A 22,746-nucleotide genomic window follows, 5' to 3' on the forward strand; every position below is an offset into this window, starting at 1 on the left:
ACTGGTGTTGCTTAAAATGTTTCTGACAGCCAAGATTCTACAGATTTCCAAGAGATGAAGTGTGGGGTCTTGTCATGGATGCCACATTGCACTTCAGAGAGACTTGGCGTTCTTCCAGAACACAGTGTAATCACAGACTCATAGAATGCATGTCATAGAATCATAAAATTGTAAACTTGGAAGGGACCCAGAGAGTCATCTAGTCCAACCTCCTGCAATGTACAAATCTCAGCTAAAGCATCCATGGCAGATGGCCATCCAAGCTCTGCTTAAAAATCTCCAAGGGATGAGAGTCCACAACATCCCTAGGAAGTCGATTCCACTGTCAAACAGCTCTTAGTATCAAAGGTCTTCCTGATATTTAGTAGGCATCTCCCTTCTTGTAACTCGAATTCATTGGTTCAGGCCCTAGCCTCCAGAGCAGGAGAAAACAAGTTTGTCCATCTTCTATGTGACAGCCTTTTAGATATTTGAAGATGACTATCATATCTCCCATCCTCTTTTCCAGGCTAACAGTACCCAGTACCCTCAACCATTCTTTATGAGGCTTGGTTTCCAGATCTTTGGTCACCCTCCTCTGCACACATTCTAGCTTGTCAGTACCCAGGTGTGGTCTGAGATGCTTGCCATGGCAAGTGGAATGATCAAATTAGAGGACCCCTTCTAATAGCCGTTGGGAGGCAGCCAAATTTGTCATGCCACCACATGCGATATAAATTGATGCTGTAGCCTGTACAATTAATGGATGGCTGGAGGGACAGATTGCTGCCTCTACATTGCCCTTCATGCATTCAGAGCACTGTTTGCACAGGGTCCTGAATGCACATTGAGGTAAAAAGAGGAATAGCACAGGAGAAGCAAAGGAGTATTGGAAGGAGCCACTGCTCTCTTACTCCCACAACATACAAAAATATAAGGTCCTTCACACAGACCTTATTCTTGTGTCATAATGACCACTCCCCGCTTAAAACAGGGGGTGCCCTTTGCGTGGACACGCGCAGCCCCTGGATCTGGAGCGGCTCCATCAGCATAGGTTTGGCTTTGCCTTCCCTCAGGTGGGATACCTGGAGGTCTCCGCCTACCTCAGTCAGTTGTCCAATCCCACCTGGGGGAAGCGTTGCCAAGGAGACCAGGCCAGGTAGGGGAGGGATTACCTGCCCACACAATAGAGGGAGGATCTTACCTGGGAATCCTCACTTGGCTCCAGAGCTTCTCCCACCCTACCCACCCTCAGTTAATGTCTTATTTTGCAGGTTAACTTTTCTTCACAGGTATGCGGGCGCTGCTACGTTAAGGTCACTGTTAAAGGGCTGGAAAGGAATTTCCCTGCATTGGCAGGTTTCGCCTTTCCCGTAGCAAAACGTCACAACTTTGGCGGTATCAGGCCTTGGGTGGAATCCTTTAGTCCATCTTCCTCTTTGCGGCGTCAATACCAGGGTTCCCCGTTAAAGGGGTTTCTGAAGGGAGGCTTTGACCGTATGCCGAAAGGTCGTCATTGCTCTCCCCTGCAGCGGCGGCGTAATGGGGGCGGCTATCTCTGCTTGAACATATGTTCTCCAGAGCCGGCCCATCCCCCCCCCCACACACACACTGGATAACCCTGAAGCTCCCTAGGTCCCCGGCTGGGGACTGGGGAGGGAGAACGCCCAATGCCTGAGCCAAGGTCTACCCACATTTGAAATTTAATAAAGTTGTGGCCAATTTAATCCCATAGCACGTTGTCTTGAGTCGTTATTCCACATGACGGGGGAGACTGCTCAGGATCTGGGGATTCCGCCTGTCCACGCAATGAAGAATCCAAAAGGCATATTTTGTGAGAGTAGGAAAAAATATTTGTTGCTTATAAATAATAGTGAATGCAAAAGAAAAATCAAATGAGAATTAACGAAGTATTTGTTTGCTCAAGAACAGACCTCCACATACACAGAGTTTTCCAGTAAAATATAGAGCTATCTTTCTCCTCTGGCACTAATAACTTCAATACAGCATGCATCTTTTAAAGTTCTTTTCTATTAAATGGGGGTGGGGGATCAGTAGGAATGAAGAAGCCTATTAAATACTGAGAAATAGGAAAGGAAAAAATGATTTTCTTGACCAAACAGTGGTCTACTGTATAGTCCATTTCCTCCTTGTGGTAAACCAGAGTAAAATGTATTGCATTCTTGGAAAATATTGAATGAGCTCACCGGTGTAGAGCCATGGCTCCTAAAACATATTTGAGGAATGAATCCATTTTTTATGAAACTTCATTGGAACTCTTCCGTTCAGCTGAGTAAAAAATATATGGAGGCCCATCTTGGAACTCCCCAATATTTTTTTAAAATCATTTATATAATTATAATTTTTATCCACTTTTTAAAATCTAACAGTTTAACCATGTAGAACACTTATAAACTCTCAATGTATAGAATATAAAAACAAATAAGAAGCATTTCTAATGTGAGACCTCATAGTATTATATCTATGAAGAATCAAGTGTCAACAAAAGGAAGATAAAAAAGAAGAAAGAAAATAAAGACATAAAAATCTATAAATAGAAAATAATACAATATTTCTCAAGTACATTCATCAGCATTATTTGAGTGGCTGTCATCTAGTGATAAATATTTAGAGATTCCGGCGAGTCTGGTGTAAGGATGATTATTAATGAACTAAATGCTTCCTTTATTGGATAATGAAGAACAGTATGTGTTTGTGTAAATGTGAGTGTGAGCAGAGAAAGGATTTGAAACCCAAAGCCTTTTTTCTATTGGGCGATCACTCTAGCCATATAGAGCTCTATGCTGTGTGGGGAGGGGGGTGTTGATTATTATCTGGAAAACTTGCATACATAATAAAGTTAAGCCAAATCTTTGTGAAGTTGTCCGTTTCTTTTTGTTCCCTCAACAACTGTAGTTTATGGGTTAGTTTTTTCAGTAGGCTGGTGTTCCATATACTTTTGATCAAAATTGTTATTGTCATCCTTTTAATTCATTTTTTACCTCTATGATGTATATGACTTTTTCCAAATAGGTGATTTTTTCAAAACAAAATAAAAAAATTCCTTCCAGTAGCACCTTAAAGACCAACTAAGTTAGTTCTTGGTATAAGCTTTCGTGTGCATGCACACTTCTTCAGAACATGCACACTTCAGAACATGCAACTTAGTTGGTCTTTAAGGTGCTACTGGAAGGAATTTTTTTATTTTGTTTTGACTATGGCAGACCAACACGGCTACCTATCTGTAACTGGAACTATGGAAGGCACCACATTGAGCCGTGTGATTTTTTCAATTACATTTTTCAGTTGAAGAAAATGCAGTGATTGTGATGTGTCTGAAATGGACCTGTGCTCAACTGAAATCATGAATTTCCATTAGCCTTCTTCAGGAATAGAAGGGAAATGGGAACATACAACATTAGAAGGGAAATAGGAATGTATAAATGGCAGGCAGTAGGAAGACTATGGATTAACCAGGCCAGGTGTAAATACCAGAAGCCTTGCCACCTTGACCTTGTATGACAATAAAGCAACCATCCTGCACTTTAGGCTCCAGCATCTCCACATACTGCAAGATACAGTACAGTTAATGTCCTGATAATTACAGTCCTATAAATTCCCATGATAAGTTCAGTGAAATGACTGGTTAAATTCCTACTCAAGCAAAACCCTGATGACAAACCAAACTGAAAAGAAACGCAAAATAAATAGACGAGAAACCCAGGTTCCTTTCCTAAGGCTTACCGCCACCCCGCATCCCAAAGTGCAAGAGTTACTTATTAGCCTGATCTCAAGGCAAGAGGAGGAGATGAGCAAGGCATATTTTCTCACTTAATAAAAAGGCTCTGGTTAACAGAGAACTTTGGCTTCTAAAATGACACTGATTTCTAATGTTTGGATGAAGGAATAGGCATATGGAAAACAAAAGCAGTAAAAGTTGTAAAGCTAACGTGGATTAAATATTGGGTTTTGCGTTGAATATGTTGTCCTCTCCTTTCTTTTCCCCAGAGGTGTGGAGAAATCTCATTCGATAGCCCAGAGCAGAGTGCCAAATGTGTTCGCATGCTAGGTAAGTGGAGTCCATTCTCTTTAATCTGGAGTTTGGTATGTGGAGAAATATGCACTGTTTTAATGAGGTGTTTCTTTTCAAAGAGTGTCTGCATTTTAATGAGGTTGGTTGGTAGCCATAATTCTTCTGGATGTATAGTTGGCTTTGGTGCAACTGGTATGAATAGTGAATGCATATGAGCACTAATTGATTATAATGAGCCCTCAGTTCACTTGAAGAAAGTTGTTGACAGAGTGATTTCTGACTGTTGGCTACAAAATCTAAATGCAGATTGTGACAAGACACTGCATAGCTGGAACTGCATCTACGGTATTTATTCATTTTTGCATCAACTTGCTTTTTTATTATTTTAACTAGGCAGCATAAAGAGTACAGGTTCTTACTTTTATCAGTTTTAATTCTGTTTAACAACAAACTGTTTCGTATCCAAAGCAGCTTAACTTTGACAGTCTGATGTGTGCTGATTTTAAGTGAGAAGTCATTTGGGACTGTTGTTAATTTGCTATGAGGAGAGACAGTGTGGGCTGGTGCCTAATAGAACTGGTAGGATGAGAGGCCAACAGAAGGTGGAGCCAGAGCCAGTGACAATCAGAGCCAACTAATTCTAGTTTTGCCCCTGCTGAGTTCTACAAGGGGCAAAACGGAAATTAAGGAGAAGGAAGTTGACAGCCAGTGAACTGGTTCTAGGTCAGAAGGCAGGCAAGTGGGGAACCTAGCTGAGGACAGAAAGAGGTTTGTACCTCATTCACCCTAATGGACCAGCTTGCACTGGTGAGGAAGAAAGACCATGTGTGAAAACTTCAGTATTTAATTGTTTTATCCATGTTTTCAGACTTTCCAAATAGTCCAGGAATCTATAGTGGTACCTCGGGTTACATACGCTTCAGCTTACAGACTCCACTAACCCAGAAATAGTGCTTCAGGTTAAGAACTTTGCTTCAGGATAAGAACAGAAATCAGGATCCAGCTGCGTGGCGGCAGCAGGAGGCCCCATTAGCTAAAGTGGTGCTTCAGGTTAAGAACAGTTTCAGGTTAAGAACAGACCTCCGGAACGAATTAAGTACTTAACCCGAGGTACCACTGTATATTATATGCAATGTCAGAGAGGTGGCAGTGTGACAGAACAATCTTAGCACTTGATTCATGCTGCTGGCAGAGGTTATGATTCAGCAGAAGTCCATACCCCCGCCCTACACTAACTGTATTGGCAGCGGTCGGGAGGGAGGGCAGCACCACCACAGTGACAGAAGTCGCTACAGCACCTCTTAAGATATGGGCTGTTGACAAGCTGGTAATGAGTTTCACCAGCAATAGCCAGCACAAGGCCCTGAAATGAAGTATTTTGGGGATAGAGTAAGGTTGGCAATGGATCAGCTGAATCTAAACCGATCTGACCCACACCCTGCAATCATAATCTGAGGCCCTTCTTTGTGTGCCTCCTCCATGAGAAAAGGAGGAACGACTCCCCACTTGTGGAATGCTCTCCCTAGGGAGGCTTTCCTGGCACCTTCCTCACATATCTTTAGGCTCCAGGCAAAAACATTTGTCTTCTCCCAGACCTCTGGCTAATTAAACAGTCCATGGCCTTTTAAACTGTGGAGGGTGGTGTAGAAATTTAATAAATAAATAAAGAATAAACCCACTCTATTTCCCTCAGAGGGGCATTTGAGGAGTTGGGGCAGCAATAAAGTGCTCTTGGGGTCTACCCAATGCCTGTGAGATAGAAGTATCATTGTAAATAAGCTGTAGATCACTGATGATACGCTGGAGTGGTTTTAGCTGGGAGCTGTAGGTGACAGTACAGTGGTACCTCGGGTTACATATGCTTCAGGTTACAGACGCTTCAGGTTACAGACTCAGCTAACCCTGAAATATTACCTCGGGTTAAGAACTTTGCTTCAGGATGAGAACAGAAATCATGCTCTGGTGGCGCGGCAGCAGCAGGAGGCCCCATTAGCTAAAGTGGTACTTCAGATTAAGAACAGCTTCAGGTTAAGAACGGACCTCCGGAACAAATTATGTACTTAACCCAAGGTACCACTGTATGTGGTGCACTGCTGCCATCCTTCTGGGTCTGCCCTGTAGACAATCATTCCTGAATATCTGTGTGAGCTAGTCAATCAGTTCCCCCCTCCCTATATTGGGTGCATATACATTGTGTGTAATTTGGCAATAAGTCTTCACGGTTCTCACAAAACAGTCCATACAGTTTTTCATAGAGAATAGGAGAACAGTGGTACAAATAACTCATTAATGGCATTGATAAAACTGTGGCCTTTAGTTCAAGTTGCTCTCTGTGATAAAGTGCAGCTGTACCATGCATTGTGTTCCACACAATTAATAATTTGTGTCCTTTAGTTAGAATAATTATTATCCTCCATTTGGGCATAGTCATTATGTAACAGTTATGAGATTCTAATTTTGTTAATCAGCTCATTAGTTAACTGGTTACAACTACAGTCATACCTTGGAAGTCGAATGGAATTCATTCCAGAAGTCCATTTGACTTCCAAAATGTTCGGAAACTAAAGCGCTGCTTCTGATTGGCTGCAGGAAGGTCCTGCAGCCAATCAGAAGCCACAGAAGCCCTGTCAGACATTCGGCTTCTAAAAATAGTTCACAAACCAGAACAGTCACTTCTGAGTTTGCAGTGTTCGGGAGCCAAAACATTCGAGAACTAAGCTGTTTGAAAACCAAGGTACGACTGTAAAAGCAATTAACTGACTATTTTTTAAAAAAAAATATTCGCATGGCTATGCTCATGCTGTGGGACACAGGTTCTTATAATGAATGCAGTAGCTGTAGTAGAGCCCTTAAAAATTTAAGCCAACTAACCTATCCCAGTAGCAAATTTTCTTCCATTCTATGCTCATTTTAGCTCTATCTTCACTTCATCAGAATCACATAGTCTCACTTCCTACCATGACCAACCAGACCTTCCTATACTTCTGTACTTTTCTATACAGTGGTACCTCGGGTTACATATGTTTCAGGTTACATACGCTTCAGGTTACAGACTCTGCTAACCCAGAAATAGTACCTCGGGTTAAGAACTTTGCTTCAGGATGAGAACAGAAATCGTGCTCCAGCGGCGTGGCAGCAGCAGAAGGCCCCATTAGCTAAAGTGGTGCTTCAGGTTAAGAACAGTTTCAGGTTAAGTACAGACCTCCGGAACAAATTAAGTACTTAACCCGAGGTACCACTGTACTTCTTTGAATGAAAGGTCACTTCTGGGAGAAGGAAAGTCAGGCAACTTGGTCCTCCCTCCAGCTAAAAGCACCATGACTTACCTTATCTTCAGGTGCTACTTTTTCAATGTCAGCTTGGTAAATAGAAAGATCTCTGATGTCTTGGATTTGATCCTGGATGAGCACACCAACCTGATATGTTGTTGAAAGACAATGTGTTGGGATTAATATTTTCCAGTTATGACCACCAAATTCCTTTTGTATAGCATTCACAAAACCAGGTAGGGGTGTGTGTGTGTGTGTGTGAAGAAGTGGTATGGCCATGACCTATTGAGATGATCCTCCGTGACCTGGTGCCACATCCAGCAATTGTCTAATTTTGAGTGTACAGTGGTACCTCTTGATTCCAAAAGCAGGATTGGAATTTTGTTGGTGGACCACTCAGCCCACTGCTTAACTCTCATTGCTGAAGTTGATGTAGGTGGTCTTGGAGATAGTGTTGGTGTCACAAATCTGATTGCCCTGGAAGATGCAGCACTCCTCCTCACTTGGTTCATTTAAGCAGCACCTCAAAATGGCTTGGTTTGGGAGTGTTTTTTTCTGGCATTGTTTCTGGGCTCTGGTGTGATTTAGTTATAAGAGATTATTTTAGTATTTTCATGTTTATAGTTTTTCTCCTGGCATTGATGATGTCAACCTTTGACATGTTTGTTAACTGCTCTGAGTGCCATATTTAGAGCTGAAGTTGTAGGATGTAAGTGAACTACTAATAAACAGTAGAGCTTTGGGGGGGGAGCAATTGATGGTGGAGGAACTGCATGATTGCTGTAGGTAGGCTTGAAAGTGTGGAACTAACAAAATGGAACCCAAGGTTCTAACTTAGCTGTGATTGGGTACCCCCCCCCCCCAATATTATTCTTAAAGCTAATATTCCTGTTCTTAACCATAACAAATAATAATGATGACAACAACTAATTTATTACCTGTCCTTCATCAGCAGGTCACAGGGTGGGTTACAACAGTTTAAAATTCAGTGTTAAAACAGACTTAAAACAAGTTACTGTCAGAGCAACATGGTAACCCAAGTTTAAGTTTTTGTCAATTTAAAAAAATAACCCTGCCTATGCAATGTATTCCACTGTCCCCATATTGCTGTAGCTATTAAAGTGTTCCGCACATCTTGGCTTAGAAGTGCCATTTGCTGTTTGGCCTTGAAAAGCAAAATCTCTTGGCTAATCTTAATCTTCTCATCCTCCACAGTCTTATCCCTCTTATAATCTAGAAAACAGCAACAAAGCTTTTGCCTTTCATTAATAATAATAATAGTAATAATCTTATATCAAGCTCTTTTTTCCCATCTACTTTTCTGTAAATGTGCGTATATGCAGTGTCCCCTTTGTACGCAGCATGAATTGTATTTCTGAGTACGTTCTGGTTGTCTGAAAGTTGGTTGGTAGGCTAGGTAGCCATAGCAACAGGTTTGTCAAATTCTGAAGCTGTTGCTTCTGCTTCTGCTAACTTGCTCTTCTATCACACAGCCATAGCCGCTAGCCTGACTTCTTCTTTTAGGCAGAGATTCCTCTCTTTCTGGGCTCCCTACTTCCCTCCTGCCAACTTCTCATTGCAGATTTTAGTTATCCCGTCCTCTAGTTTGTGAAATAAGCTTCCTTGTTCCAGATCTCAAATTATTTCCCCCTTTCACTCTGAAGATGCACACTTCTTCTCATGCATGGTGTTTGCTTGTTTACATGTCATCACTCACCTTTGTCAAGCTTTTGGTTTCTTCTCTCATCTCTAACACAGACTCTTCAGTAACTGCTCCTGCTCATATTCTCCGCATCCCGTTTGTGTTGACATACCAAATCATTGCATGGTACTTCCTTTATGCCTGAAGAAGCCTGCCCTTCCAGACTGTTTCTCTGGATGAAAACAGATCACGGTATCTGTAAGAAATGCAGCTTAGTCTGGTAAGCAAGTTGTAAAGTAGAACTGAGATCCGCTCTTGTTTGTAAGACCCAGAAATAAAACAGTAACCTTGGCATTTTACAATCCCTAGAGTTTCTAAAGGGCTCTTCACTCAGGATGAAAAATCAGAATGGCTCTGACCGTATTAATAGAATGTTATTAATCATCACTATTGAATGTAAGGCCAATTGCCAATGTTGAAAGCCAGGCAGATTTATATGTCAAAATACATTTGTGTTCAAAATTCTGCTCCGAACTAAAGAAACAAAAAACAGGGCTCTTGTGTGTTGTCAATTGGCAAAAATACCTGTTATTTTCATCACCTACCATTTGTCTTTTTACTACTAGCAAACTCATCCAAGTGTAAATCCTTATGCAACCGAAAAGGCAACACACACAAATGGAACATCTTCAGCAGGCTTGGGAACCTCAAGGTTTGCAGAAGGACAGAAATCTTTAGAATGAGAAGTCTAAGGGTGTCTGTGAGGAGGAGGCTCAGAATACCCCAATGAGGACTGAGCATCCTCAGTAAGTACAGAATTCTGGGTGTGTGGGTGTGGGTGTGTGTCCCAGGGGTGGAGTAGAATATTTTTGAGCTGGGCAAGCAGAGAGGGATTCCTGTTATTTGCAGTCAATGCATCAATGACTAACATTCTGAATGAATGTGCCAAGAGGTGCATGAGATTCCAGGGGCCTTGGCCCTAAACCAGGGTTTTCGTTTCCTTCGGAAAATTAAGGCACAAGTGCTTTTATGAAATATGGTTTATTTACACATATTTGCAACCTGAACCTTTCAGTGGAGAGGGTGCAGATCGTTATACCTCAAGAGTGTCTCTTGTCGCTTCTCCCATAACAGTGGCGAATCGTAGTCTCAAATTTCAGTGGTGCCCTGTGTGGAGACAAAATTCAGCACACACCGCTTCTTGTGCTCAATTCTAAATCATAGTTGCAATTCTGAATAGGCCCTGGACCTAGTTGAGACCAATCTAACCACCTTGCGACTTGGGACCTCCAAAGTGTTGTCATTTGTGGACCTTAAGGTCCTCCGCGGGGCATACCATTGCCCTGTGTCACCCTGGTAACCTCTGCTTCAAAAGCCTCTTGCTAAAAGCACTTTTAATTTTGGTGACATCATGCCCCATGCAACCCTGGCAACTCCCATTTCACAGCTTCAAGGGTCTTCCCATGAAGGGCTAATGACTGGTCACCAGTACCATTGTTTCTTCAATGACTCCCCCCCCCCCCCAGCGAGGCATCACCAGGCTGGCCTCATGAGGAAGTTAGTTTGCTAAATTCAGGACTCTCTGAGCCCCTTTGCAGGCATTGCTTCAATGGCATTATGGATAAGCCAGCCTTGGTCCCAGTTGTTGAGCTTACTACAGCTCCCCTTTGTTCTGGGCCCACCAGATCCCTCCCTCACCCCTACCCTCTGCTGCAGTTGCTTGGTCTTCCTTCTAATGCTCCCTTACAGCTTGGGCTCCCCATCCTTCACCTCCTGCTCTTTCTGCTCATCAGAACCATGCAAATCCAGATAGTGCCAGGAAGGGAGCATTTCACTAGACTACTACTCCAGAAAAAGGGCTGCCCCTTGTTTAGCGTTGCTTAGTGGCAACTGGCAATGCTGCCCTTGCATAATCTGAGAGAGATTAATTTTGTTTTAGAAATACTTAAGGAGACACGTATTGGATAAACGAATTGGGATCTGAGGGAACGCTGTGCAGAAGCTTTTCCCCACAGATGCTGTGTCGAAACTGTAAGACTGTTGCTATTTCCTGAATTGATGCCAATTAATTACAGTTGTTAAGTATTGAGTAAGCCAGATGTCCTGTGTTATGTCAGATAATCTAGCCTGGCTGTCTCCAGTGCCTGCGTGGATAACCTGACCACAATATGACTATATGGGGGAGGACATGAGTCTTCTTATGCTCCACAGTGAAGCAGATTCTTCTCCCATAACCCACCCCCCACCCCTGCCCAGCATTTCACAGATGATCGCAGGGACACATATATTTGTAACACCCCTGTTCTCAGACCAACAATTAGTGGCCAAACTGAATTTAAACACATACATGCATCCACCCCACATTGCTCTTCTATGCTCAATGTATGCTGAGCATTCATTCTGTTCATCCTGGCTGTCTCACATGCTGAACCATTCAAAGTTAACATCTTAAACCAGGGGTCAGCAAACTTTTTCAGCAGGGGGCTGGTCCACTGTCCCTCAGACCTTGGGGGGGGGGCAGACTATATTTTGAAGGGGAAAAAATGAATGAATTCCTATGCCCCACAAATAACCCAGACATGCATTTTAAATGAAAGCACACATTCTACTCATGTAAAAACACACTGATTCCTGGACCATCAGTGGGCTGGATTTAGAAGGCGATTGTGCTGGATCCGGCCCCTGGGCCTTAGTTTGCCTACCCATGTCTTAACATGTGAAGTGGTGGGATTTGCACATAACATGATGCCTAGCGTTTCTGGGTACGTGTATCCACTAAAGCATTGCATCCTGTCCTTCAAAGAGTTGTTCTTAGATCCCTGGGGATGGAACTAAAAATGGCCACTTATACTAACAAGTGAGGGTATATATTCCATGGCTTGGATCCAGAGAAGTGCCAGCAGAAGGGGAGTAGTAGTAGCAGGGTTGTTGCTGCAACACAGGAGTATGACAAAATTGGCATGTGTTAATTTTTTTTATATAGATGCCTCTTGTGGGTGGATTGAAGATGGCTGATGGCTGGGGTCTCACTTTTAAAAGTACGGTAAATAAAATAAGTAGTAGGAGTTCTGGGGCTTGGTACAAAACACCTGGCCCTCCTATACCACCCCCTAACAATTCCCATGAGTACAAGACTTTTTTGCAATTCATTAAAGGTGTCTCCATCTGATTTTCGGCAATGCCCCCACATCACAGCCCATCCCTGTTTAGGAAGGCCCACCTGCCTTCAGAAGCTTTGAGAGTGGGGAGCTGCCAAAAGAGAAGGTGGTGGTAAAATCTCCTTCCACCAATCTTCTTGTAGTGCTTCTGCTAACACCTTTTTACAGGTCACACGATACAGCTTTTTTCTATGAGTTATATAAGTTTTCTGATTTGTTTCATTTTTCTTTTTTTTATATATAAATTTTTATTAAAGATTTTCTTAAGCAAAAAAAAAAAAAAACAGAAAAAGAAACAGAAATACAATTAACATCTTATAATAACCATATTTTCTTCACTTTTTGGACTTCCTCACATCTCTCGCCCCTGCATTCCAAAATTATACAGTTTTAATCAGCAATTTATCACCTTGTTTCCATTCTTATTCTATAGATTACCAATATTATGTCCCTAACTTTGAATACTTTTAGCTAAGTCTTAATTACCCAATTTAAACATAATAATTATTCAAAATTTATTTTTCTCTTTAGGTTCACTTATTCTCATATTCTTTTCAACTAACTTATTGGAGCCATGTTATTTTCAATCTCGCCTCCTTCTTAGCACTCATGTATTTTACAATGTTTTTGTAAATAGTCCTTAAATTTCTTCCAATCCTCTTCCACTGCTTCCTCTCCCAGGTCTCGGAATCTGCCAGTCATTTCCGCCAGTTCCATATAGTCCATCAGTTGCATCTGCCATTCTTCCAGCGTGGGCAAATCTTGAGTTTTCCAATATTTAGCGACAAGTATCCTTGCTGCTGTTATAGCATACATGAAAAATGTTCGGTCCTTCTTTAACACCCTCTGGCCAACAATGCCCAAAAGGAAGGCCTCTGGTTTCTTAGGGAAGGTATACTTAAATACCTTTTTCAGCTCATTATATATCATTTCCCAGAAAGCCTTAACCCTAGGGCAGGTCCACCAGAGGTGAAAGAACGTTCCTTCAGTTTCCTTACATTTCCAACACTTATTATCAGGCAGATGGTATATTTTTGCAAGCTTGACTGGGGTCATGTACCACCTATATATCATTTTCATAATATTTTCTTTCAAGGCATTACATGCCGTAAATTTCATACCAGTGGTCCATAACTTTTCCCAGTCAGCAAACATAATATTATACCCAATGTCCTGTGCCCATTTTATCATAGCTGATTTAACCGTTTCATCCTGTGTGTTCCATTTTAACAGCAAGTTATACATTCTTGAAAGTACCTTAGTCTTAGGTTCTAACAATTCTGTTTCCAACTTCGATTTTTCCACCTGGAAACCTAGCTTTTTGTCCAGTTTAAAAACCTCTTTAATCTGAGCATAATGTAACCAATCTCGCACTTTATCTTTTAGTTTCTCCAAACTCTGCAACCTCCAATTGTCTCCATCTTTTTCTAGTATCTCCCAATATTTCGGCCTGATTTGTTTCATTTTTCTACCAATAGTTATGCTACTACAGATTTTAGTATTTTCATTGTTCATGTTATTGTATTTAACTGTTTCTTGTTTTAAGATAGCTAACCTTTGTTCCATAATGAAGAAATATTTAATAAACACTAATTTTAAAAAGCAGATAAATATTAACAAAAGAATGTTAGGAGTGTTCCCTGGAGTCTCCCCAAAGGCAAAACTGGGACAGGGATTTTTCTGACAGGAAGCAATTGGCTTACTGGGAATGCCTCATGCCACAGATTTAAATCGCAAATGATTATTTGATTGTGCTTTTTGTCTTGTGGCAAATTATCAGATTCCTCAGTGGAAAGGAGGCAAGGCTACAAAGTGACATAAACTGTACTTCATTGTTTGCATTATGTGTTTGTTTTTAAAGACCATGAAAAAACTAAACAGACATGAATAATACCTCCAAAGCTTCTGAAGTGTTGTTGTTATTGTTGTTGTTTGTGTCCCAGGAGCAGATAGTTTAGCACTGGACAAATTCCATGGCTGCTTCTTCAACTAAATTGTTAGAATCTGCTATTTCACTTCTTTAAAAAAAAAAAAAGACTCCCATGGCACAAGCATGGGCTTGTGCTACTGAAATTATAGGAATAGGTTCAGCTCAGCAACATCTTCAGTTGGATCTAGACCTGCTTTTCTGGTCACAGAAGCAAGTCTGATCCAGGAGGACCTCTTGCTCCATGCACAAGATGTCCCCACTGGTGCAAGTGAGGCAGATGAGGCAATAATTGCTGATTTTCCCTTTCCTCGAAGCCCCGCCACCACCTCCAGAAGGTTCCAGAAGTTCCCCCAGGCCCACAGAGCACATTTTCAGGAGCACCAAGGAACTGTAAGGCTGAAATGAGGAGATTGTTTTCTCCACTACCCTATCAGCTGTGGAAGAGTCCAGATGAATAGGCAAGGGAAGCAGCCAGGGAGGGAAGAGGATACTAGTTGCACTACTGCCACAAATAAGAGGATTGGGGCGGAGGGTCCAGTAGTTTGGCAGGGGAAATTGACAGCAGCAGGACCATACTGAGAGCCCCTTAAGTCCAGGAGCAGCCCTGTGGCTATTACATTATCTCTCATACTAGAAGCATCATGCTTCTGAAAACCAGTCTCTTGGGGTGTGTGAGCAAGAGAGTACAGTTGTATTCGTGCCCTGCTTGTGGGCTTCCCGCAGGCATCTGCTTGGACCCTATGGGAACAGAATTATGGATTGGATAGGCCTTTAGACAGACCTATGAATTCTTCAGATGGTCCAGTTCCATATGTATAGCGTCATAAGGTCCCACCCAAAAGGACTGTAGCAGGACCCAGTAGTTATGTGATGTTATATGGGGAGGGGGGACTTGTTACGTGGGTAAATAAAGACGAGAAGCCTGTGGACCCACAATACTTCTGTTATGTAGGCTATTTACTGTTGTGGCAGATTTTCTTCAGTGGACTCTTTAGGGAATTGCACATGTCATCTGCTTTATTATTTAGGAGCCAGAAGAATTAAAACCCATGTGATTCTAATTATTAACATATTTCCATTTTTTTAATGACAGAAGGAATTGCAGCAGCATAAATCTGGTTGTCTAATTTCATTTGCTGTCATCTGTACGAAAACAAACTATATGCCTTTGAAGTCTATCTAATATGTGTTATGGAAAGAAATGTCACCATAATTAATTTCAAAAGACTCTGGGCAGAAAGCGTCATTGTTGGACTTTTATTTCAGTCTACTTTCCCTGTACTGTGATGGGATCTATGTTCTGTCAAAGAGCAGCCATTTCGGTACTTCAGCTGTTTCAAAATGTACACTGTTAAAATGAAACAAGAAGTTTACTGTAATTAATGTAGCAATGCAAGGCACTAAGGGCAGATTACTGCTAGGCAAGAGGTTTTAGAAGTTGTTGAAACAAAATCACCATAAAGTTATTTCCCTCATCATTTCCCCAAGATTTGGGATGAGCCATCCGCCACACAAATTACGTGGCAGCAAAGGAGGAGAAATGCTACTGATACATCACTAAAATAGCCACCCTTTCTACCTCCCCAGCCTGGGAGAAGAGCGGAACACACAATAGAATTCCATAGAATACAATTTTTAATACTGTGAATCAGTGTTAAACTTCTTAATTCTAGCCTCCCATTAACTTTGATGACAATCTTTTCCACTCCTTTCAAGTGTCTTCTCCACCTGTCACTTCCTGCCCATCCTGCTTACCTTCTGGGCAGGTTATAAGAAGGATAGAGCAGCAGATGCTCCCGTTATTCTGCATGGACCACCTGAATGAAACTCATGGGCCACAGTTTGGAAAATCCTGCTTTAAGCTGCTCTATTTTAAAGGAACTGGGAAACTGCAGCCAAAATGTTTCCATCGTTTTCAGTAAAAGCATGCAATGGCTTATTTTAGAAGTACTGTATGGCTGGAGGAAGCCAGACTGTTGTAAAGATAATGGTACTGGAATGTTAAGAATCTGCTGGAAAATGAAGAGTCATGACTGACTTCCTATTTGTAAAAAGAGATAGATGGCAATATCATTCACGTTCTGCTTGGCAGCTGATAGCATTGCACTGTGTGCCATTCTTAGGTCCTCGCAGCATATGACTTAAAACTGTGAGCCTTCCAGTAACAATATGATATCAAACTGAGCCATAAACCTGCCATGCCCAAGAAAACTGAAGTCAATAGGACATCATCAGCTTACATCCAATAGCCTAGTATAGTAGTAGATATTGTGATGCTTATAAAGCCCAGGAGTGTGGTAATTATCAGTAAACAAGGGTAACACAAAAATAATATTCTTGTGAAAATTGGATACCAGTGCATTTTATGCAGAGTGTTATTACGATTGGATGTTATTAGACCCTCCTGTCCGGTGCTCTGATGGATTAGAAAGTGACTCGTGAATACTTTCCTTGGCCAGGGCATCTAATATCTTCATCCTACAAGTAAACAGCTACAATAGAGCATGGTGTGGTTTCTTCAGTACAGGAGATTATTTTGCCATTCTATGCTTGTTCAGTGAGACAAGTCCAACCCATCATGATGCCTGTCAATTGCAATTCATGGTGAAAGTGTTGCTTATTAAGTAAAGTAGTGAAACAGCAACACTTCAAGAACTGCAATATGTTCAGCACCCTGATCATACTACTAAATCATTCCTTATCGCTTATTAGGAATGTGAACCCAAGCCCAAGTCCAGCCACTGCTTCACCATTTGCCAACTCACTGTTCCATCTGTCATCTTATGATAATAAATTGTGTACTGTGTCGGCGGGGCCACCAGGGGGCGCATTGGAAGATGGCCGACAATAACATCTCTCCGACCCACACGAGGTAATTAAGAGGCTGCTATGGGAAGTATGCGGCCTTCCCGGCCCCCCCCCCAAGGGGATGGGGGGACTGCCTTGCCAGCGGTGTCCATAATTCATCCCCGGATTCGAAAGAAGGGGGTGCGGACACTTGGCACAAGCCCTTGTCTGAAGTCGGCTCTTCCTGACGCTATCTCCAATCAGTGCACTGGTTCGCTTTGGCTTGAAATATATAATTGGAAATACATAATTGGAAAGAAGCTAAAGCACATATATCAAGCGGAGATCGGGAGAAAGACTGCTGATTAATGGATCTCTGTGAGCGGAGCGACGGGCGGGACAAATAAATCAAGTGAGGAATCACCATTAAAAGACTGGTATGTTTGGAGTGAAACGGAAAGGGGGTGGAGGAAAAAACTTTTCTTTTCTTTGCCTTATGTGAGTATTAATAACCCTCCACCCCAGAGAGAAGAATCGTTGCAGTTTATTAATCACAAGCAGGAATTCAAGAACTGTGTGGAGTGAATTATTGATCAAAGAGAGGATTGGTAAACATCGGAGAATGGAGGAAAGTTTTATGACGCAGCAAATGGCGTCTCATTAAGACAGGCTTGCCTGAGAAGGACGGGGGGAGGAGGACCAGGGTCATCGGAATGCGAATGGTTATTGGAATGTGATCTAGACCTGGCAGAGCCCTTGGAGATATGTTTGGCAAACCTGGGGAAATCAACGGACAGACTGAGGGGAAGTTCTTTACGGAGGTGTGGAAATGGCGTCTGTCCTTATGTGATATAATTTTTGGAGAGTGTAAAACCCACACCGAGGATGTTTGTTTCCAACCCACTTGTGAAGATTATCAGAGATCACAAAGAAAGGAATATATGATGATAACAACAAGAAGATGAGGAAAGTAACAAAGAGACTATCTGGACAGAACTGGATAGAACTGTCTAATTAATTAAAATTAAAAAATCTGGCTGTATAATTTGGAACTAATGTGATTCGGAAATAATGTGATTTGATTGGCCTGTTAATAAAAATTACATTTTTTAAAAAAATTGTGTACTGTGTCATGTGCTGCTGCTCTTTGGGGTCTATAAAGATCAGCCCAGCTGGTGTAGCATTGGGAATATCATGATGAGCTCCTGTGCATCAAAATTTGCCACAATGGTATCAAAGTGAAGTAACACACCTTACCATCCAAAGAACTTCCCCCAAATGACCACTATGTCCAGAGTCTATAATTGCCTAACTGAACCTTGATTAAAACCCAATCACCCCAACCCTAAGAAACCTGTTTTACCAGATGGAAAAGTGAGATAGTGCACATGCTACCAAAAAAAAAAAAAATCCATCTTTCATTTTTCTCAAACTTTAAATGGCAAAACTAAAAACCCTGCTGTAAAGTAGAATAAATTAAAGAGATTAAGTCCTAGATCAAATACTTATAACATGTTTTGTGATAGGATAAGGGAAGCTCTATTAATTTTGAGCTTTTTCCAGAGAACATAGTGTCCTTGCTTCAAAATCCTGGCCTTTGCTTACAGTTGACTGGCAGTTTAATACTGTTTTCTTAAACTAGTCATTGGGCATTTCAGTACTCTTCAACCATCACACACTTTTAAATGGTTGTATTGCAGCGAAAAGGGTACTCCATTTATTTTTACAGAGGGTACTGCACAGTTCCTACACTAATACTTTTGTATAAAAGTGCATATATGAGCAGGAACATTTCCAAAGTATTAGTTGTTGTTATTATGTAATAAACAGAGGAATAAGCCCATGCCATGTGAAGCTTCTCTTCAGCACCTGTGACTCAGCTGGGAGAAGAAATGTGCTTAGCCAAAGGAAAGGGATCATTTAAGTCCTACATATTACATTATCTTAGTCTATGAACTTGCTTATGGTTGAAAGAGCCTGAAACAAGGCAAGAAGCAGCTTCCAATGTTATCTTGCCTGACATAAAGCCTGTAAAAAATGTAAACAGAAGCAGAATGTGCGTGCTCTTACCTGCTCTAAAAAAAACCACACGATAGTATGTGAGGAAGGTAGAGTAAGAGGCTTTCAAGTGGCAGTTGTTTACAAATGACCAAAGTCCCTGGTTTACTGCCTCATATTATTGACATCCTGCAATTTGAAGCTTTGTTGTACAGTAGGAATTCAACCCTAAACTGAAGTTGTGAAGAGAGAGAGAGAGAGAGAGAGAGAGAGAGAGAGAGAGACTCCATAGTCATGTTGTAACTGATCACTAGGGATTTATTCCCACCAGGAAGAGCAATCCTGAGAAGCACTGGGAAAGGGTGAGCAGCAGATTCTCCACCAAAGGGGCATGTATTAGATTTCTCTATGGGGAACAGATAAGCCCAGGATGCAGCAGATAAATGACCCTGCTTCACTCTTGCCTGGTCCCTGTAATGGCCTGCTTCAGGTCTTGTGCCAGCTATTGCTACAGTAATAGCTTCTTCTTCTGTGCTTTTCATGGCTGCTGCAGCAGCTTTTAGGCTCCATATCACAAATAGAAGCCAAGAGGTGGCAAAATTCACTCAATCATAGCCTGCTCCAGCAGCATGGATTTGGCCTTAGGTTTGCAGACTTAGTATACATTCTTCTCTTGTCTCCCATGCAGATTTTCAGCCTCGGTATACTTCTGGGTCTAGTCTCCAGCCACAGGCTGTCGCTCTCAGCCACCCTGCCTGAGGAGCAAACTACACATTACACTACGCATTGCATGCAACAAAACATGAACAGAAGAGGATACATTGCTTTTACTATCTGATAATTTCTAGCAGCTCATATTTATGAAGGAAAGGTCCATCCGTGACAATTAGCTGTACTTGGCTGTAGTAGCTGTAATTGAGGGGGGGTATGTTCAGATACAGCTCTGTTGGGGGCTCACAGGCACTGCAGTGTTCTCAGACACCCCCTTTGTCCCTACTAATACTTGTATTTTATTTTTAATTGGACATCTTTTGGTTTGTTTGCTTTTTGTCTGTGTTTTAGGATATGTTTAAGTACTTTGCTTAGTCTTCTTTTTCTTTGCTAGGGTATCTGTGCATACCCTCCAACATTTTCGATGAAAATAGGGACATCCCATAATAATAATTTTACTATTTATACCCCATTCATCTGACTGGGTTGCCCCAGCCACTCTGGGCAGCTTCCAATATATATATAAACATAATAAAACATTAAACATTAAGAAAACTTCCCTATGCAAGGCTACCTTCAGATGGTTCAGGGGTCAAATGACTCCATATCCTCCAACATTTTTCCAGTGATGTGCCCCCCATTTCTCCAGATGTGCCCCCAGACCCTAAAACATAGCTGTAAACTTACAGATTTGAAAATAAGGAACCAGCAGCCTTGAAAATAAGGGACCTGCAGCCTCACCTGTTCCAGGCACTCCAGTCTTCCTGTCCTCCTGCAGTCTGGTCAAACTCATGCTGGGTAGCTTCGAGAACACTGTCCAACCAACTTTGTAACCAGAGGTTCAACTGAATAGAATCTGAATCACATGCACCACAAGGCCTATGCAGCCTCAACTTAAGATGACTCCCCGGCCTGGCTTTGCACTGCAAAGTTTGCAGCAGCACGTGCAACAAAATGGCATCCAGCATTCAAAAACCCCCTCAGCTTGCATTAACTAGCCACACACAAGGCATGCAAGCTCCACCCCCCAGTCGTTCTTAGACTTCTTATTGGATGAGCGACACAGCCAAGCAACACAGTTGGAGCCGGCAGGGAGGGAGGGAGAGGAGCTGCTTCATTTGAAATTTAAGGGACATCATTTAAGGGACATCCATCAATAAGGGACAGCAGCGGGACATGGCGCTGGAATAAGGGACTGTCCCTTCAAATAAGGGACACTTGACAGCAATGCCCTAAAAGGTTGGGGACCCCTTTATAAGGGATTGCTGTCATTAACTAGACTTGACTTGGAGCTGAGCACTGTTGGAAACAAAAGTGAGGACTAGCTGGACCTCTCTGTGTGACCCAGCAATGAAATTCTCGTGTTCTAAATATATGCCGACTGGAGAAAGCAGTAAGTTTATTCTGCATATTTAGGGATTTCATGTCCACAAATATTTAAAAACTTCATCTGTATGTGTTTTTATCTTCAACAGAGTTTTTCATTGCCTCATTTCTGTTTTCAAAATCCAAAAGCACAATGAAGATATCATATCATGGGGACATCTTATCTCATTTCCAAGCAAATAAGCACACAAGTACCTCATTTGCTTTCCTCTGACTATTACAATGTTCATGCCCCATTTACTCCTGCTGCAAAGTGCTTTCTAGGAAAAAATGTTAAACCAGGGTTCACACCATGTGCCAAAATGCCAGAGGCAAAGTGCTCGTCATCTTATATGAAACAAGTAAGAGTTCGTGTTTTGGTTTGCAGTCAATCACTTTATATGCTGCTACTATGGCACAGAAGAAGACAAAAATTGTATCTAAAAGGCATATTCAGCCCATCCATCTTTCTTCACGATTACTCAGGCCTATGATTATAGGTTTTTTAGCAATAACCACACATAACTCTAGAAAATAATAAGCAATTGTAGGTGGTTTTATTATACTTTTATGTTTCTTCTCTCTCCAATCTATCCATCTGAGCACTAGGTCCTCATGCATGTACTGACCATTTTGCAATGAGACCCAAGGGATTCCCATTCCCAGTGTTGGGGTTACAGAAAGAATGAATATGTAACAGTGGGCTCATTTGTTTAGGTATCAGTGGGTAAACTCTGATGGAACCTTTGGCAAAACCTCTGACTGAGGTATCATTTAAGTTGTTGACATGGCAGAACAGGAGGTTATCACTGAAGAATAGTGTCTGGACAGTGGAATGAAAATGACTGGAGTGGAAGGACAAAGGATTTTTAACAACTTTTGTGGGTCCTGACTAATTTGTTGTGGGAGAACTGTTGGGAGGCAGGAGGCCAAGGCAGTTGAGAGCCAAAAAGACAGTTTGGTGCCAACTTAAAGCCTTTCTTTCCTTTCAGAGGGAAATAGATGAGGGAGACAGAAACTAAAATGAACACAAGTATACTAGGTTATTGATGGCTTTCTAGTAGACTACAACAGACTGGCAAGATACACAGCAGATATTTCTTTTATCATCAGACACATGGTAGATTAAAAGCAAGTTCACAAATATGTGGAAATCCTTAAGATTTAGCTATTTCAAAATGTGATGTGAATAATAACTGCTTATTCTTTGATACTAGATGTTAAATACTTGCATAGTTCACCTCAGAGCACAGTTATTTGTTAGGAATAAAATGGTGGTTGTGTTGTTCAGATGACCCTGATAATTTAACAATCATAGAAGCATCTTCTCATAAAGAGGCTCTTCACCGCCTCTATTGCATCTGCGGAAAACAGCAGCAAGAGACTCTTTCAGGTGGTTCACAATTTAGCAGAACCACCTGCTCCATCAGGGCCCAGTACGGGCCACATGATCTCCTACAATGATTTTGCAAAGTTTTTTGCAGATAAAGTCATTCAGATTTGAGAAGAGGTAGACTCCACCGTTGGAGCAGGGCCGGGGCAGGAGAGTGCTAGAGTCCTTTCTAGTCAAGTTGTGTGGGATCAATTCTAATCTGTTACCCCCGAGGATGTGGACAGGCTGCTTGGACGAGTGAAACCAACCACTTGTCTCCTTGATCCTTGCCCATCCTGGTTTATAAAAGCTAGCCGGGAAGAGCTGGGCGATGGGCTTCGTGGGGTCGTGAATGCTTCCCTCCATGAGGGAGCCTTTCGGGACCCCGCTGAAAGAGGCGGTTATTAAACCACTTCTTAAAAAACCATCTTTAGATGTGGCCACGATGGCCAACTATCGCCCAGTCTCAAATCTTCCATTCTTGGGCAAGGTGATTGAGCGA

The 22,746-nt window shown here is 41.9% G+C and overlaps 1 protein-coding gene and 1 long non-coding RNA gene across 3 annotated transcripts in view; one reads left to right on the top strand and one right to left on the bottom strand.

Moving 5' to 3' along the window:
* The window catches only part of LOC309338299, a 33,514-nt gene extending 24,321 nt beyond the window's left edge, over positions 1-9,193 (bottom strand). The window contains exons 1-2 of the long non-coding RNA XR_014154851.1: positions 8,999-9,193; positions 7,339-7,428 (exon numbers count right to left, since the gene is read on the bottom strand). This is a non-coding gene — a long non-coding RNA (uncharacterized lncRNA). The remainder of the gene's footprint in view (positions 1-7,338; positions 7,429-8,998) is intronic.
* Positions 1-22,746, top strand: part of PDE7B (phosphodiesterase 7B) — a 170,719-nt gene that overhangs the window by 75,761 nt on the left and 72,212 nt on the right. For both annotated transcript variants that reach the window (XM_081855342.1, XM_081855343.1), the window contains exon 2: positions 3,988-4,048. In XM_081855342.1, the coding sequence (XP_081711468.1) occupies positions 3,988-4,048 (61 nt within the window). The remainder of the gene's footprint in view (positions 1-3,987; positions 4,049-22,746) is intronic.

Source organism: Podarcis erhardii (genome assembly GCF_964252035.2).
Source record: "Podarcis erhardii genome assembly, chromosome: 3".
NCBI lineage: Eukaryota > Metazoa > Chordata > Lepidosauria > Squamata > Lacertidae > Podarcis > Podarcis erhardii.